Source organism: Balaenoptera musculus, chromosome 16 (genome assembly GCF_009873245.2).
Source record: "Balaenoptera musculus isolate JJ_BM4_2016_0621 chromosome 16, mBalMus1.pri.v3, whole genome shotgun sequence".
NCBI classification, from domain to species: domain Eukaryota; kingdom Metazoa; phylum Chordata; class Mammalia; order Artiodactyla; family Balaenopteridae; genus Balaenoptera; species Balaenoptera musculus.
The window spans coordinates 50,113,164-50,130,449 of record NC_045800.1 but is presented as its reverse complement, the minus strand read 5'-3'; the positions used below and the strand labels follow the sequence as shown (position 1 = coordinate 50,130,449).

Sequence of the window (17,286 nt, the reverse complement as noted above, 5' to 3'; positions counted from 1 at the left end):
TTGCTGTTGTTCTTTTGCCCAAAGCAAGTCATGTAGCCAAGCCCAGAGTCTGTGGAGGAGACTACCCAAGGGTGTGTGTACTGGGAGGGGAATTATATAGTCCATTTTTGCAAACAATCTGCCATATTGACTAACCTGTTATTTTGTGAGTTTAGAATATATTGTACATTGTTTCATCTCCTTTTGAATACAGTACAGTCCTCCCTCAGGATCAACCTCAGGGGTTGGTTCCAGGACCCCTTGCAGATACAAAAATGTACAGATGCTCAGGTCCCTTACAGTCGGCCTTCCACATCCAAGGATGCGGAACGGATATGGAGGCTACTGTATATATGTTAATCTTGGAGTTGGTTGGTTGTATATACCATCCTTTTTGATGGGATGCCCTGTTAAACCACTTTCTCAATCTTAATATGTTCTTCTCATTTTACTTTTTTCTATGAAGGTTCAGCGAACTATTGCCAAACAGATTCAGATGGTTCGGCAAGTTGGTAAAGGCCGATATGGAGAAGTGTGGATGGGTAAATGGCGTGGTGAGAAAGTGGCAGTCAAAGTGTTTTTTACCACTGAAGAAGCTAGCTGGTTTCGAGAAACGGAAATCTATCAAACTGTGCTAATGCGCCATGAAAACATACTCGGTGAGTACACATTTGATTTTAGTCAGTTCCATATTCTTCAAGGTTAGTGGGATGCCGGTGGAAGCCTGGCACTTGGGCTTTGAAAACATATGTGAGTTCAGTTGTGTGCATTTGGCTAAAGGAAGTCTAGTGGAATATACAGTTTAAATACAACCCAGTCCTGAATGGCAACCAACCACTTTCCAGACATGGCTCGGAGATATTTTGGGGTTGGATTCCAGACCACTGCAATAAAGCAAATATCACAATAAAGCAAGTCCCACAAATATTTTGGTTTCCAAGTGCATATAAAAGTTATGTTTATGCTGTACTGTAGTCTATTAAGTGTGCAGTAGCATTATGTCTAGTAAACAATGTACATACCTTAATTTAAAAATACTTTACTGCGGGGCTTCCCTGGTGGCGCAGTGGTTGAGAATCTGCCTGCTAATGCAGGGGACACGGGTTCGAGCCCTGGTCTGGGAAGATCCCACATGCCGCGGAGCAACTGGGCCCGTGAGCCACAACTGCTGAGCCTGCGCGTCTGGAGCCTGTGCTCCGCAACGAGAGAGGCCGCGATAGTGAGAGGCCCGCGCACCGCGATGAAGAGTGGCCCCTGCTTGCCGCAACTAGAGAAAGTCCTAGCACAGAAACAAAGACCCAATATAGCAATCAGTCAATCAATAAATCTTCAAAAAAAAAACAAAAAAAAAAAAAAACTTTACTGCTAAAAAATGCCAAACAATTACAGTAGTAACATCAAAGACCACTGATCACAGATCACCATAACAGATATAATAATAATGAAAAAGTTTGAAGGTTTGTGAGAATTACCAAAACATAGCACATGAAGTGAGCAAATGCTGTTTGAAAAACGGCTCCTATAGACTTGTGGCAGGAGTTGCCACAGACTTTCAATTTGTTAAAAACACAGTATCTGTGAAGCTCAATTAAACGAGGTATGTCTATATTTACTACCCAGCTGTGGAGAAACAGCAGTGAGTTTCAAAGTGGAAGTAATATAGTTTATTGGACTTACTCATATAGTAACAAAAAAACAAGTCTTTTAAAAGTAATTTAAGCAATTTTCTAGGGTAACTTGAACTATATGTACCTTTGCCTGTTGCAAATTAAATCACCCCCCTCCCTCCTAAGATGTAGCTTCATTTATTATGTTCTATGCTTAGTAGGTCTCTCTCCTCACCCCCATTTACACAGTAGCAAAATGACCTAGGTATGATCTGATCAGTAGGGTGCATAAACTCATCTACCTTCCCTGACTTTCCATTCAGGTACTATTTCCTTGCCCTTTAATTTAGAGAGTGCATAGCATGTTACTAAGAGTATAGTTTCCTATACTAATTATATTAGTTTCCTAGGACTGTCCGTAACAGAGTACCACAAACTAGGTGGCTTAAAACAATAGAAACTTAATTCTCTCAGAGTTATGGAGGCCAGAAGTTTAAAATCAAGGTGTTGGCAGGGCCATGCTCTCTGAAGGCTTTAGGGGAGGACCCTTCCTTGCCTCTTCCAGATTCTGGTGATTGCCAGCTATCTTTGGCATTCCTTGGCTTGGGAGACCACACTCCTATCTCTGTCTTTGTTGGCACATGGCCTTCTTCCTGTGTGTCTGTATCCATATTTCCCTCTTCCTATAAGGATACCAGTCATTGATTTAGGGCCCACTCTAACCTAGTATCACCTCATCTGAACTTGATTATATCTACAAAGACGTTGTTTCCAAATAAGGTCACATTTATAGGTACCAGGTGGACATGAATGAGGCGGGGGGAACATTATTCAACTCAGCATTCACCTTTTTCTGAAGAGAGGGAGGAGAAGAGAAAGGAGAAAGAAAGGAAGCCAGTATTGTGAACTTGCTTGTCAGTGAGCCAGGCTGAAAAGGCAAATGTGATAAGGCATTGATGGGCAAGTGGGAGTTGGCTTAGTTAGAAGCAAACTCTTAGTTGAACATATTTAACTTTATTATTATTTTTTAATTTTATTTTTATTTTATTTATTTTTGGCTGTGTTGGGTCTTCGTTGCTGCACGCGGGCTTTCTCTAGTTGTGGTGAGCGGGGGCTACTCTTCATTGCAGTGTGTGGGCTTCTCATTGCAGTGGCTTCTCTTGTTGCAGAGCATGGGCTCTAGGCATGCGGGCTTCAGTACTTGTGGTGCGTGGGGTTCAGTAGTTGTGGCTCGCCGGCTCTAGAGCGCAGGCTCAGTAGTTGTGGCGCACGGGCTTAGATGCTCTGAGGCATGTGGGATCTTCCCGGACCAGGGATCAAACCCCTGCCCCCTGCATTGGCAGGTGGATTCTTAACCACTGCACCACCAGGGAAGCCCTAACTTTATTATTTTAATGGGTCCACTTTTCAGTTTGAAATGAAGAGCCTTTTCCACATTCCTTCTTTATAGTTCTTCATACTTACAGAATCATGTAGATTAATAACATTTCCCTAGGTTATTATATATGTGATCTTTTTCTTAGTCATATTATTATCATTTTTATGATTATCATTAAGATTACTTTAAATTAATTACAAAAGTATAGACTTTTATATGTAAATGACAGAAATAAAAATTTTGGTAACATATTCAAGAGATTTTGTCAGTCAAGTTAAATTTTTATTACCTGTTGATTATACCTAAGTTATTCTCAATATCCTAAATGAGCATTCATTATTCTTCCTAGCCACGTCTGATAACTAACCTTTTAAATTCATTAATTGAACAGGTTTTATAGCAGCAGATATTAAAGGTACAGGTTCCTGGACTCAGCTCTATTTGATTACCGATTACCATGAAAACGGATCCCTCTATGATTTCCTGAAATGTGCTACACTAGACACCAGAGCCCTGCTTAAGCTGGCTTACTCAGCTGCCTGTGGTCTGTGCCATCTCCACACAGAAATTTATGGCACTCAAGGAAAGCCTGCAATTGCTCATCGCGACCTCAAGAGCAAAAACATCCTCATCAAGAAAAATGGAAGTTGCTGTATTGCTGACCTGGGCCTTGCTGTTAAATTCAACAGGTGAGCGGTTCTTTACCTACTGTTTTGAAATTATTGTAATCTCCTAAAGATATTTACCTGTTTGTGTTTGTATTCAGGACAGTGGATTTCCAAACATGTATCTGTGCTTATATAATTATATAAATTGGGTTTTGGGGGGTTTTCGTCTTCGTGTTTTGTTGTCATTGTGTTTTCTGTTTTTAACAAAAATGACATCCTACTCTACATAATTCTTGATTTCCTACTTTTTATTGTCTTAGACATCCTTCCGTTTCAGTATATATAGATCTACTTCGTTCTTTTTAACAGTGTTAAGGAAAGTTTTCCATTTTATAGATGTACTATAATTTATTTCACCTGTGACCCAACTGATGAGCATTAAAGTTGCCTCCAGTTTATCTCTCTTATTTTAAAAATGCTTTAATGAATATTGTATTTTATCCATATTATAATATCCTTGAATACTTGTACAAGTATTTCTTCATGATGGATTGCTAGAGAAGGGGCTAGACAGAGAGTATGTACATATTAATTTATATTAATAGTATGTTGTAGGTTATCCCTTTAGAAAGCGTGCATCAGTTTACACTCCCATAAACAAGATATAAGTACGCCATTTCTTCATCACTACTTGATGTTGTCAACATTTTTAAACAATGAGAATATCAGATTTTTAGAAAACTATTTAAATTGTTTTAATGTTATAATTCTGGAATACAGCAGCCATTTCACATTTCAAAACTCATTTCAGGCCATAAAATAGAAGTACTAGTCCATAATAAAGCAAACGTTAAAAAATTTTAATCTTCTTCCATCATTTTTACAGTATTCTAATCCTGTTGTTTTTATCAGTGGAGTGTTTATTGGCTCAAATATTCATCAGATGCTAATTTAAGAAAATATAAAATACGTTATATTAATCTCTGCCTCAGAGTAGTTTTCAGAACCTAATAGATCTGGGGACCTAAAAACAAATCATTCATGTCTTCTAACTCTAAAGTTTACTCCAAAAATTGAAAAAAACAATAAACATCATTTCAATATGATTATGTAAACATTACTCACAATAGAACTAAGTTGGTTGGACCCATAAAGAAAAAAAATGTAATCCTAAATCACAAAGGATCACATGAGAATGATAAAAGCAAATGATTCAATTAATTTTCACATTCACTTGTTCTGGGATATAATTATGTACCACTTTTTTTATATTCAGTATTGTTCTCTTTCTTAGAGAGGCACAAAACTTGTTTGGTGACAAAACTTGACTTGAACTGATGTGAGGTATTTACTGTCTTTATTTATCCAGCTTAGTATGAATATTCATACTTAGTTTTTCACTGTGTACTTACTAATGATTTTGATTGAGTACTGCTTGCAGACCCTGCTGGAGATTTATATAATATATAGCATATATTTAAAGGGTATATTACTTTTTTAAACCTGAAAGATGCTAAATTTCAAAATACATCTGACCCCAAGGATTTCTGATAAGGGAATATAGACATATTAGATAGATAGATAGATCTTTATTTTATTTTGTTATATATATACAAAGAGAGACCCTGACTTTTACAATATGCGACAAAAATAGGTGAGAAACGATTTTGTTCTTGGCCCTCAACCTGGACGTTGTCTGTCTTCTGTTTCAGTGATACAAATGAAGTTGATGTACCTTTGAATACTAGGGTGGGTACCAAACGCTACATGGCTCCAGAAGTGCTAGATGAAAGCCTGAATAAAAACCATTTCCAGCCCTACATAATGGCTGACATCTATAGCTTTGGCCTGATTATTTGGGAAATGGCTCGTCGTTGTATCACAGGAGGTAGGAGTTTAGGTAGCATGTTTCTGGTTATGTTTGTATACTCATCATTCAAAAAATAACACCTCCAGTTGTATAATTTAGATGTCGTGTGTGTCAGGGATCCCCAGGACCACTCCCCGGTTCTGTGATTTCATTAGGACTCCCAGGACTCAGCATATAGTTGTCTTCACAGCTAAAATTTGTTACACTGAAAGGCTACACATAAAATTAGCAAAGGGAAAAGGTGCATGGGGCAGAAAGTTTAGAGGAAATCAGGTACAAGCTTCCAAAAGTCTTTTCCCAGTGGAGTCGCTCGGGATTTTCTTAAGTTACCCCAGCAATGAATTGTGATAATGTGTAAAATATTGTCATCCAGGGAAGTTCATTAGAGATTTAGTACCCAAAGATTTTTTTGGAGGCTGGTCACGTGGGCATCCTCTGCCTAGTATGTATCAAAATTCCAAACTCCTAGAAAGAAAGCCAGGTGTCCAGCATAAACCATATTGTTGGCACAAACAGTCTAGGAACAGTGACTCGCCTTTTCCTTTAGTTTTATATGAGTGTAGGGAGCTGTTTACCAGGCAAGTTCCCAGACACCAGTCAAGTGCCAGTCTTGCAAGCAGGCCTTTTAAGAATAGCAGTTTCAGGTCTGCTTTATTAACTCTTTTCTGCATATGTGTTGTCTTTCTACTGCAGAAAAAAAATAATTAAAAAAATTAAAACCTCATCCATTAGTAGAAACAATTGTGTACATAAATAATTAGACTGAAAATTTAGGGTGAGTGGTTCACCTTGCTTATTTTAAGGGATATTGGTATGTCCAATATGGACAGCTATGGTGGGGGTAGAGAAAATAATTAGACATTAGAAAAAGAGAACATACCTTTACTGTTAAAAGTGAATCATCCACTCTGTAATCTTTTCTACTTTATGGAGGGATTTGTTTCAGTTCCATAGTTCAGTAGGAGGTACTGAATGGATTGATGTATTTTGTCCAGCCACCGTTTTTGTGCCCACTATACTTTCTCACTCACTACAGGAATTGTAGAAGAGTACCAGTTACCATATTATAACATGGTACCCAATGATCCATCATATGAAGATATGCGTGAGGTTGTGTGTGTCAAACGTTTGCGGCCAATTGTGTCTAATCGATGGAACAGTGATGAAGTAAGTGGAATTCAGTCCCCTTAGGAAGTGATTGCTGAGTGTTGCCAATGATATTTACCTACTCACTACATTCTCTTTACTTTTCAGTGTCTACGAGCAGTTTTGAAGCTAATGTCAGAATGCTGGGCTCACAATCCAGCCTCCAGACTTACAGCTCTGAGAATCAAGAAGACACTTGCCAAGATGGTTGAATCTCAAGATGTAAAGATTTGACAGACAAATAATCATGAGGAGAAATTCTAGACTGCAAGAACTGTTTTCACCCAAGGAACGGGTGGAATTAGAATAGAATAAGGATGTTGACTTGGTTCTCAGACTCTTTCCTCACTACACCTTCACAGGCTGCTAATATTAAACCTTTCAGTACTCTGTAGAATACAAGCTGGGAACTTCTTCTAAACACTTCATTCTTTATATATGGACAGCTTTATTATAAATGTGGTTTTTGATGCCTTTTTTTTATTGGGTTTTTATGAACTGCATCAAGACTTCAATCCTGATTAATGTCTCCAGTCAAACTCTGGGTACTGAATTACCTGTTCATAAAATGGTGCTTTCTGTGAAAGCCTTAAGAAGATAAATGAATTCAGCAGAGATGGAGAAATATACACTTTTACCTTCTACCTGAGAAAATTTAATCTATTTGTATTCTACCTTTGTAAACAGCCTATGGATCATGATCTGTTTGGGATACTGCTTAGTTTATGATAGTTTGTCATGCCTTGATAATGGTGTGTGTGTGTGTGTCTGTGTACATACATGCATACCAGAATTCCTCTGCTGCCATTTGAATTAGAAGAAAATAATTTATGAATGCACAGGAAGATATTGGTGGCTGTTGGTTTTGTGCTTTAAAAATGCATTATCTGACCAAGATTTGCCAATCACATAAAAGCCATTTACCTTGCAAGTGAGCTAGCTTCTCCACCAACTTTATTTTTTAACATTAAAGTTGATATAAAGGCCAAAAGGAGTTTAAAGTGTATGTAAATTTGGACTGTTTTCCTCCCACCACAAACTCTTTTTTTTTTTTTTTTTTTTGTAATTATTATTTTTGTCATGAAAAGCATCCTATCCAAAGTTGGAACTTCCAATGCCATGAACCTTCTAAAGAAAACACTTCTTATTGAAGTGAATACTAATTACTGCGTTTGATAGCAATGTAAGTGCCTGTAACCATGTTCTGTATTCTTTATTCTCAGTAACTTTTAAAAGGGAAGTTATTTATATTTTGTGTATAATATGCTTTACTTGCAAAACACCTGCTCCTTTACGACCATATTTTATATATGTACATACATTCATACTATAGAAACCAGCTCATGTGTACCTCATATCCCATCCTTAAGGGAAAAAAAATTAAAAGATCATCAGAAAAAAAATGTTGTAAAGTAGAACTACATGTAAATTTTCAGAATTAATTCAAAGTACTATATCAAGTCTAGGACTTTGTTTAAATATCAAGAACTAACCATAGGTATAGACTTTCATTAAGATGCCATCATCTCAATTCTCCTTTATGAAAGGATCCTCCAATTAGAAATTTCTGTCTCAGAGTTAATATACATTTGTCAACAACTGTTTTAGACATTTAAATCATTTGAGATTTTTGGTTTTATGATTTCTGTTCCGTAAGTTTGTGAAGACAGTGAAGAGTCAGGCAAAAAGTTCAATATCTAGTCAGTGCCTATATCTATTACCATATAGCTGTTATTCAATAAAATGCTACATATTTTATGGATGCCTTGTTTCCCCAAGGAGTAATTCTGATCTACTTAAACTTACCATACTTCTGTAATGCCTTTTAAATATTAATGTCTTATTCTGAACAAACAACTCATGGGTGCATAAAGTGAGACAGTTTTCTTGAATATAGCATAAAATAAATGTGATTATATCACAACATAGCTAAAACAATCTTTAAAGGGGAGGAATCAGAGCATGTATCCATCCATTGCCAAAAATGTGACTGACATTTAAGGATGAAATGCTTACATATTTGTCTATACATCAATCACAAATTTGAGACTTGCTTTAACAGTTTTGACCAAGTTTAATAATTTTCATCTAACATAACTAAAGTTTGAAGTGTTCATCAAGATAAGTAAATTTATATATTGATATACATAGTACCCAATAACTTCCTGTTTGAGAATGTTTTCCCCATCTCTGTACTGAGAGGTACAGGTATTTTTATCTAAATTTCCAAGTGATTTAAGAATACTTATGAGCTCTAATCTACTTAGTATAAGGTTAACCTTGATTTATTTTTTATTTGATAAACTGTAAATCTTGAAAATAATTTGTCGTCTTAATAATAAAGAAAAAAATGTAAGGAAAGGCAAACTCTATTCTTAGAAATGTTAGTATGTGGAAGCAGACAATTGCAGATAATATATAAGTACAAGAGCATTATAGTGATTTTTAAAATTGATTTATTAAAAGTGATATCAAGAAACTTGTTCAATAAAAATATTTTCTAATATTACATGTTCTTTAAAAAGCAAATGATTCCATTTTTGAAATCCTAAAGTCGAAAAAAAGTTGCATGAAACCTATTTTTTTCTCTCCTTTTATTCTTACTCTTAAATTTCTAAGTTCATATTTAAATATTTAAAGAGTAAAAGAGGAAGTATTACATAGTACCATAAATAATAATTTGTAAAACCCTGGAAGCCATTATTTGGTCCTGCTTACAACTTAGCATCTTAAAAATGTGTAGCTTCTGTCTGTCATCCCTTTAACTAAAATATCAAAACAAACAAAAAACCAAAACTACCTGAATATAACAGAAGTTAATCCTCCCTCAAAGAAAATTCTCCTTATGAATCCTCTTTATACTGGTAAATATCAATATCTCTAGAATTAAAGGCATGCATGCTAGGAATTGGCTTCAGTGTGTCTATTCTAAGCTTTCCCTGTGCTTTCTTATTGGACAAGTTTCTGAAGCATAAAATTCGAATCTGGTTTCTCTGGAAATGTTTTCACAAAAGATATTTCAGTCAACATTTTGTGTTGCCTTTCCAATTTCAGGAGTGTTTTTGAGCTTAGAAAGTGACCTATAGTTTTTGAAAATTATGTTTTCCTAGAATGTGCCAGATTTTTTATTTGTTCACTCTAAAAAATATTCAGTACCTTTTTTTCCCCAGATGCTTTGCTTCTGTTTAGAACAAAAATGCAATACAATATTTAAAGAATCATGCATCTCTAAGTTGGCCCAAGATCAAATTTGATATTGAATAATTTATTCCAGGCAAGATTTTATAAATTAAATTATTTATTTTTCTTTTCATACACGTTTTGAAATGTTTAAATATCTAAAATAATTTCAACAGCAGAAATACGAATTGATTTTTTTAAAGATTGTTGCAGCTCTTGTACTGTTTAGAAGTGGTAATATTTATTATTTGCTTGGGTCAGATGTTAAAATAGCAGTGTAGCAGTTCATCTTCTTGCCTCTGTGCTGTTACGAGAGTCACAGTGAAAACTGCAGAGAGCTGATAACGTTCATAAAGAGCAGATTAAATCTAGGGCAGCATCACATGAAGCTATGTGTAATCATCCTATAAGGAAGGTATGTGAATACTGCTTTTGCAAAGGATTAAATATATTGTAATTTTAGCTTGTGCTCTGTACTATGCTTTCAATGGAATTATTTAAGCCCTTTTAGTGACTGTTGTCCTTGCCCATTTAAAAACTAAAATGTAGTATATATTGTATAAAATGAAAGTATCATTATAGCTTAATTAGGAAAGATGTACATAGACACTGAAAGAAGGTTAAAAACAAGCAGTTTTATTATGCATTTGTAAAACACCAAAAACATAGATTCATCTTTGATATGTAACACACTAAATGTATTTTGTATAGCATCTGGTTTAAAAGGTGCCTTATTATTAAGTTTACCATTAATTGCTTTGTTCTATATATAGATTACATCCAGTGTATCATTTTTAAGTAAATAACCTTATTTTAGTATACTTTAGTGATGTGTTTTGTGATACTCTGCTTGGACTATATTGTGTATCAGAAGTCACGTATCCAGTGAAATTTTATGACAAATAAGTTAGTGTACATACAGATGTCCCTGAGATGTGCATTTCAGCCACCAGAAACCCAGTGTGGGACACAGGGCAGGTAAGTGGCCACACACTCCTTTGTGTAGATAGAGAACTTATAATAGTTATATAAGCCTATTATAGCCAAGGATTATTTTCCTTTAAAAAAAAAAAAGAACAAAACATTTTTTCTAATTCTAAAAATATGTACTCATTACAGAAATTTTGGAAAACATAGGAAAGAATAAAGAAGCAAATGAAATCATTCAAAATCCTATTGCCAGATACTACAACTATTTACAGTTGAATGTTTCTTTTTGATCTTTTTTGCTGCTACATATCTTTTTTACAATGTTAAGATCATAGTATGTCATTATATATCCATTGAAAACATTTTTTAAAAAATTGACTACATAGCATTCCACTAAGTAGATGGAACAATTTATTTTTATAATTCCCTGTTGAATATTTGGGTTATTTTCATTGTTTGGGAAAATATAACCAATATATTGAACATCCTTGTACATAAATCTTCATATATTTATTTTCTTAGATTACACTCCTAAAAATGGAACCAGTGGATATGAACTTTTAAAAGATTCTTTAAGATGAAAAAAAAAAATCTGAGATTCTTGATAAATATTGCAATCTTGCTGCCAAGAAGGGTTTCTCATTTACACTCCTAAGAGCAGTGTTAAGAGAGTGCTCATCTCACTACCTGGCCAGGTAATTTCTTCCAAGTTTTTTCTCTTTCTGCTAATAGAGTGCCTGATTTCTTGCCTGTAACTAGCTTCTTTTAGTTAGAGTAGTGTAATCCATTTATCTGGCCTTATGGTGTTCCTGCTGCAACAAATGCTGTTTTAAAAGCTTAAACTTAGGGAAGTAAAGGTAGCTTTCCTTCTGTTCTGTAGCAAAATCGTTCTCACCACCTGTCAGAGCTGTTTTCAGTTGTGTGTAAATTCACTCAGTGTGCCTTGTGATGCCTTTTTGTAGGCGTTTGAACGTGTTAAATCCTTACAAAAGATTTGTTACAAAAAAAAAAAAAGATTTGTTACTAGTTGATGTCTACCCCCCCCCCCCCCCCCCGCCAAAAAAAAAATACATGTTTGGAGATAGCCTATTATAGATTCCTTACTGGAATCCTCATTTAGTGTTACTGTAAGACAAGTTTCTTGAAACAATAGCATGTACTCTTGTGCAGCTTGATAAAGAAGACTCAGGGATTTCTTGGGCCTATCAAATACTTCCTAGCTTTTTTTCCATCTATAAAAAGCTGACTCAAAAACTGGGTAGATATATTAATTCTTCCTTCTCAGCATAATGTTACTCTCCCTGTTTAGTTGGAAGAGTGACTATTTCCAAGGTTTCTTTAACATTATTAGTAGCATTAATAGAGTAGACATTAAGAAATGAGATACTGTTCTTCCAGAATAGTCTAATCCTTGTAGGTAATTTTAAACAGACGCTAATTCAGTCATTAAGTCTTCATTCTCTTGGAGAAATATTTATCTGCCTGTTGCTAATGCATGGACCATTTCTTGCACTTCATACTTCAGTTGGATGCATATTCCTAAGAAAGCCTGGCTTCAGCCCTGGAGCAGTACAGCCTAAGTGGACACAGTCCACTGCAGGTGGCTGGCCAGAAGTATAGGCAGAGGCCACCTAATGGCAGTGGCACTGTTCTAGGCATGGGGAGTTAAACACTGTGAGCTCAGCGTAAGAGCAAATGGGCAAGTCACCCTGAAGCTGGGAATCAGTAAAAGGAAACTTAGTTCAAGTGCAAAGGTACATGAAAAAATATTTCAGATAGAAGCAGAGACTAGGGCTGAAAGGTTATTGAATTGTTACTGAATTGTTTTCTTTTTTAGATGCAATATATGTGGCCTACCTGTTACTCCTCTGAACTTTATATTTCTGATCTTTGTCCAGTTACTTGCTCAGAATGAAATTCAGAGTGATTACAGATACCCCAGTGCTCCCTGCACCCACCTCACTACTCACGGCCTAGATTTTTTTTTTTTTTTTAACATCTTTACTGGAGTATTATTGCTTTACGTTGTTGTTAGTTGCTGCTGTATAACAAAGTGAATCAGCTATACGTATACAACTATCCCCATATCCCCTCCCTCTTGCGTCTCCCTTCCATCCTCCCTATCCCACCCCTCTAGATGGTCACAGAGCACCGAGCTGATTTCCCTGTGCTATGCTACTGCTTCCCACTAGCTATCTGTTTTACATTTGGTAGTGTATATATGTCCATGCCACTCTCTCACTTCGTCCCAGCTTACCCTTCCCCCTCCCCGTGTCCTCAAGTCCATTCTCTATGTCTGCATCTTTATTCCTGTCCTGCCCCTAGGTTTTTCAGACCTTTTTTTTTTTTTTTTAGATTCCATATATATGTGTTAGCATATAGTATTTGTTTTTCTCTTTCTGACTTACTTCACTCTGTATGACAGACTCTAACTACATCCACCTCATTACAAATACCTCCATTTCATTTCTTTTTATGGCTGAGTAATATTCCATTGTATATATGTGCCACATCTTCTTTATCCATTCATCTGTCGATGGAACTTAGGTTGCTTCCATGTCCTGGCTACTGTAAATAGTGCTGCAATAAACATTGTGGTACATGACTCTTTTTGAATTATGGTTTTCTCAGAGTATACGCCCAGTAGTGGGATTGCTGGGTCATATGGTAGTTCTATTTTTAGTTTTTTAAGGAACCTTCATACTGTTCTCCATAGTGGCTGTATCAATTTACATTCCCACCAACAGTGCAACAAGGTTCCCTTTTCTCCACACCCTCTCCAGCATTAATTGTTTGTAGATTTTTTGATGATGGCCATTCTGACTGGTGTGAGGTGATACCTCATTGTAGTTTTGATTTGCATTTCTCTAATGATTAGTGATGTTGAGCATCCTTTCATGTGTTTGTTGGCAATCTGTATATCTTCTTTGGAGAAATGTCTATTTGGGTCTTCTGCCCATTTTTGGATTGGGTTGTTTTTTTTTTGATGTTGAGCTGCATGAGCTGCTTGTATGTTTTGGAGATTAATCCTTTGTCAGTTGCTTCGTTTGCAAATACTTTCTCCCATTCTGAGGGTTGTCTTTTGGTCTTGTTTATGGTTTCCTTTGCTGTGCAAAAGGTTTTAAGTTTCATTAGGTCCCATTTATTTTTGTTTTTATTTCCATTTCTCTAGGAAGTGGGTCAAAAAGGATCTTGCTGTGATTTATGTCATAGAGTGTTCTGCCTATGTTTTCCTCTAAGAGTTTGATAGTGTCTGGCCTTACATTTAGGTCTTTAATCCATTTTGAGTTTATTTTTGTGTGTGGTGTTAGGCAGTATTCTAATTTCATTCTTTTACATGTAGCTGTCCAGTTTTCCCAGCACCACTTATTGAAGAGGCTGTCTTTTCTCCATTGTATATTCTTGCCTCCTTTATCGAAGATAAGGTGACATATGTGCGTGGGTTTATCTCTGGGCTTTCTATCCTGTTCCACTGATCTATATTTCTGTTTTTGTGCTAGTACCATACTGTCTTGATTACTGTAACTTTGTAGTATAGTCTGAAGTCTGGGAGCCTGATTCCTCCAGCTCCGTTTTTCTTCCTCAAGATTGCTTTGGCTATTCGGGGTCTTTTGTGTTTCCATACAAATGGTGAAATTTTTTGTTCTAGTTCTGGGAAAAATGTCATGGCCTAGATTTTATCCAGGGAACCTGAAATGTTACCATTGTTTAGAAGTCAGTATGAAATTCTTATATTGAAAGTATTTTTAAGCTAGACAAAGAAAGAACTTGGGCGTTTTTTTTAGGGGAGGAGTCTTTTTTGAAAGCAACTTTAGAATCAGGTTGAAGCACAGCTGCTGCTCTGTTCTCTGTTGCTCTCCTGTATGACTAAAGTCCAAATAAGTGTTGAAAAACACTAAAAGAAAGAATGGAAAGGCTCTGGCAAAAAAAGAAAAGACCAACACTGTTGGGAAAAGCATTTCAATTGAACACTTTAAAAGTAATTTTTATTATTTGATTCTGTCTTCATACTTGGCTAGTAGTTAGGTTGAAGAGAGAATCTAACTCTGAAGATTCTACTCTGTGATCTTCCAGCATCCCTGTGGCCAGTAAGAAGTCTGATATGTGTCTAATTCAGTCCTTTTTAGTTTAACTTATTTTTTTCATTCAAGAAACATAGAATTTAAATTTTGTTTTTGATGTTTTGAAGTTTAAACTTGCCATGTCTAGATACATTCATTCTGTTACTTAGTACTAATTGGGTCCTTTTAATCTTTCCTTAGATCTGGGAACTTTTCTTCCATCACTTCTCTACTGTCTTCCCCTTCCCTTTTTACTTTCCTCTTTCTAGAACTGCTATTAGACAAATATTAGGTCCCGTGGATGTTGCTTCCATATTTCTTAACATGTCTTTCATATGTTTGTTTCATCCTGCCTTGTGCTTTTCAGCCCACCTGCTGAGTGTTTTTATTTCAACAACCAGATTTTGTTTTAACTTTATTTGTATTTTGAAAAAATGTCAAACTTCCAGAAAAGTTGCAAAAATAGTATAAAGAATGCCGTTTACCCTTCATCCAGATTCATAAACTTACATTTTGTCACAATTGCTTTGTCATTCTGTGTGTATTCAAGAGTTACAAAGGCTCATCTTGGGAATGTCTGTGTACAAACACATACATACACATACTTTTTTCTGCACTAGTTGGAGTAAATTACAGAGCTCATGCCTCTTTATCCCTGAATTCTTCAGGTAATTAACATAACCAATTATGTACAATTTTCAAAATCAGGAAAGTTAACATTTATACCATAACAATTATCAGCAATACCATAGTCTGCAGACCTTATTCAAGTTTTGCTAGTTGTTCCAGTAAAGTCCTTGAGCACATTTTCCTGGTCCAGAGTCTGCCTAGAATCTTGCATTGCATTTAGGTGTCCTGTCTCCTTATTCTCCTTTAATCTGAAACAGTTCTCCAGCTTTGTCTCTTTCGATACCAACATTTTCTAGAGTAAAGGCCAGTGATTTTGTGGACATGATGTTTGTGCCCTCAGGGCATCCCACCAGGAGGCCACAGCGTCAGTGTGTCTGGTTACTGATGGTGTCATTGTCGATTGTTTGTTTAAGGTGATACTCACCTAGTTTCCCTACTATGAAGTTACTGTTTTCCCTTTGTAATTAGTATATTACAAGAGATACTTTGAGACTGTGTTTTAGCATCCATTGATAACTTCTATGTGAATCAGTGGTTACAAAGTGGTGATTTTCTGATTCCATTATTCCATTTACATTTATTAATTGGCATTCTGCTACAAGGAATAAGTCTTCTGTTCTCGTTTATTTTTTATTATCAGTATGGACTCTTGTTCAATAAGTTATGGTCTATTAGGTCATGTTTTGTTTTGATGCTCAAATTGACCTAGACTTGGCTACTGGGAGTTCATCAAGGTGGCGCCTGAGTCCTTTTGACACGTGCCCATTTTTGAGCACTTCTTACTTTGGGGAACATGAAGATGTTCCAAGCTCATCTGGTACTTTCCTTGCCCCTGCCATTGAGTCAGCCATTTCTCCAAGGCACTTTGGTTCCTTTTAGGAAGGATGATATTTGGAAACCAGGATCTGGGTGGCAAATAATCAATTTACATTTCCAGTTTCCTGTATTGTTTCTAGAGATTTATATATTCCAAAGTTTTCAGTTTGGAACCTCTTGTCCATGAGACTAGTTTTCCACAAATGTTTAGCAGTTTGGGGTAGTTGCTCATTTGTGTATTCGTCAACCCCTGCTCACCCCAGTTCTGTGTTCGTCAGCTTCCTGTTTTTATCAAGGAGTGATAGGACTAGCTGTTAGAGCAAAAGTAAGTAATCCTTTCCTCTCTTCTTACCTACTCAAGAGGATTCAGGCTTTCCTCACTCTGCTTGTTTACCTTTCCCCTTCCCCAGAAAAGAGCTTTGTCATTGTTGGGCCAGGTTTGGGGGAACTTTGTTGATGAAGGAGGATAGAGGAATGGTGCTCAGGCTAGAGCTGGGAGAGGAGTTTGGGATGTTTTCGAGAGAAACATCACAGGAGACCAGAGGAGCTTCAGAGCATGAGAGGAAAGGGGAGTTTTGAGAAGCACTTTTTATAGACCATATATCCTCTTCACGGTGTTTCTGAAATAAGGAGTTATTTTGACAGGTACTAGTTTGTGGAGACACAGCTCTAGATTCACTCCTGGGAGTCTTGATTGTGATAAGGTTACATGTGTCTTCTGGGTGTGGGAGGTTCTTACCTCCAAGTGTCAGTAGCTGCCCTGTAACTGAGAGCTCGGGGTTGACGGGCGCTGCTCTAGCTCAAAACAGAGGCCACTGCTGCCGGCTGCTTAGCTCAGACAAGGGGCAGCTGGGACTGACTGCCCACTGCCTTGACTGCCTCTCCTCCACGGACCCCTCCAGGTGTGTTAGGGGCTGAGTTTGAGTTTCGGGCTCCCGTGAAATCACTCCCGTCTCTCAAATGTTTGAGTTATGATTTCCTATTGCTGTTTCATTTTCCACTTGCTCCCTTCTACTTCCTGTTTTCCAGGAATTACTAAAATTTCCTGACCTGCTTATGGTACTCTGTCTTGTTTTTCAAT

At 36.5% G+C, this 17,286-nt stretch overlaps 1 protein-coding gene across 4 annotated transcripts in view; it reads left to right on the top strand.

Moving 5' to 3' along the window:
• The window catches only part of BMPR1A (bone morphogenetic protein receptor type 1A), a 143,173-nt gene extending 132,579 nt beyond the window's left edge, over positions 1 to 10,594 (top strand). For all 4 annotated transcript variants that reach the window (XM_036828541.1, XM_036828539.1, XM_036828540.1 and 1 more), the window contains 5 exons: positions 446 to 638; positions 3,356 to 3,653; positions 5,285 to 5,460; positions 6,479 to 6,609; positions 6,697 to 10,594. In XM_036828541.1, the coding sequence (XP_036684436.1) occupies positions 446 to 638; positions 3,356 to 3,653; positions 5,285 to 5,460; positions 6,479 to 6,609; positions 6,697 to 6,822 (924 nt within the window). In that variant the 3' untranslated portion in view covers positions 6,823 to 10,594. The remainder of the gene's footprint in view (positions 1 to 445; positions 639 to 3,355; positions 3,654 to 5,284; positions 5,461 to 6,478; positions 6,610 to 6,696) is intronic.
• The last annotated feature ends 6,692 nt before the right edge of the window (positions 10,595 to 17,286 follow it).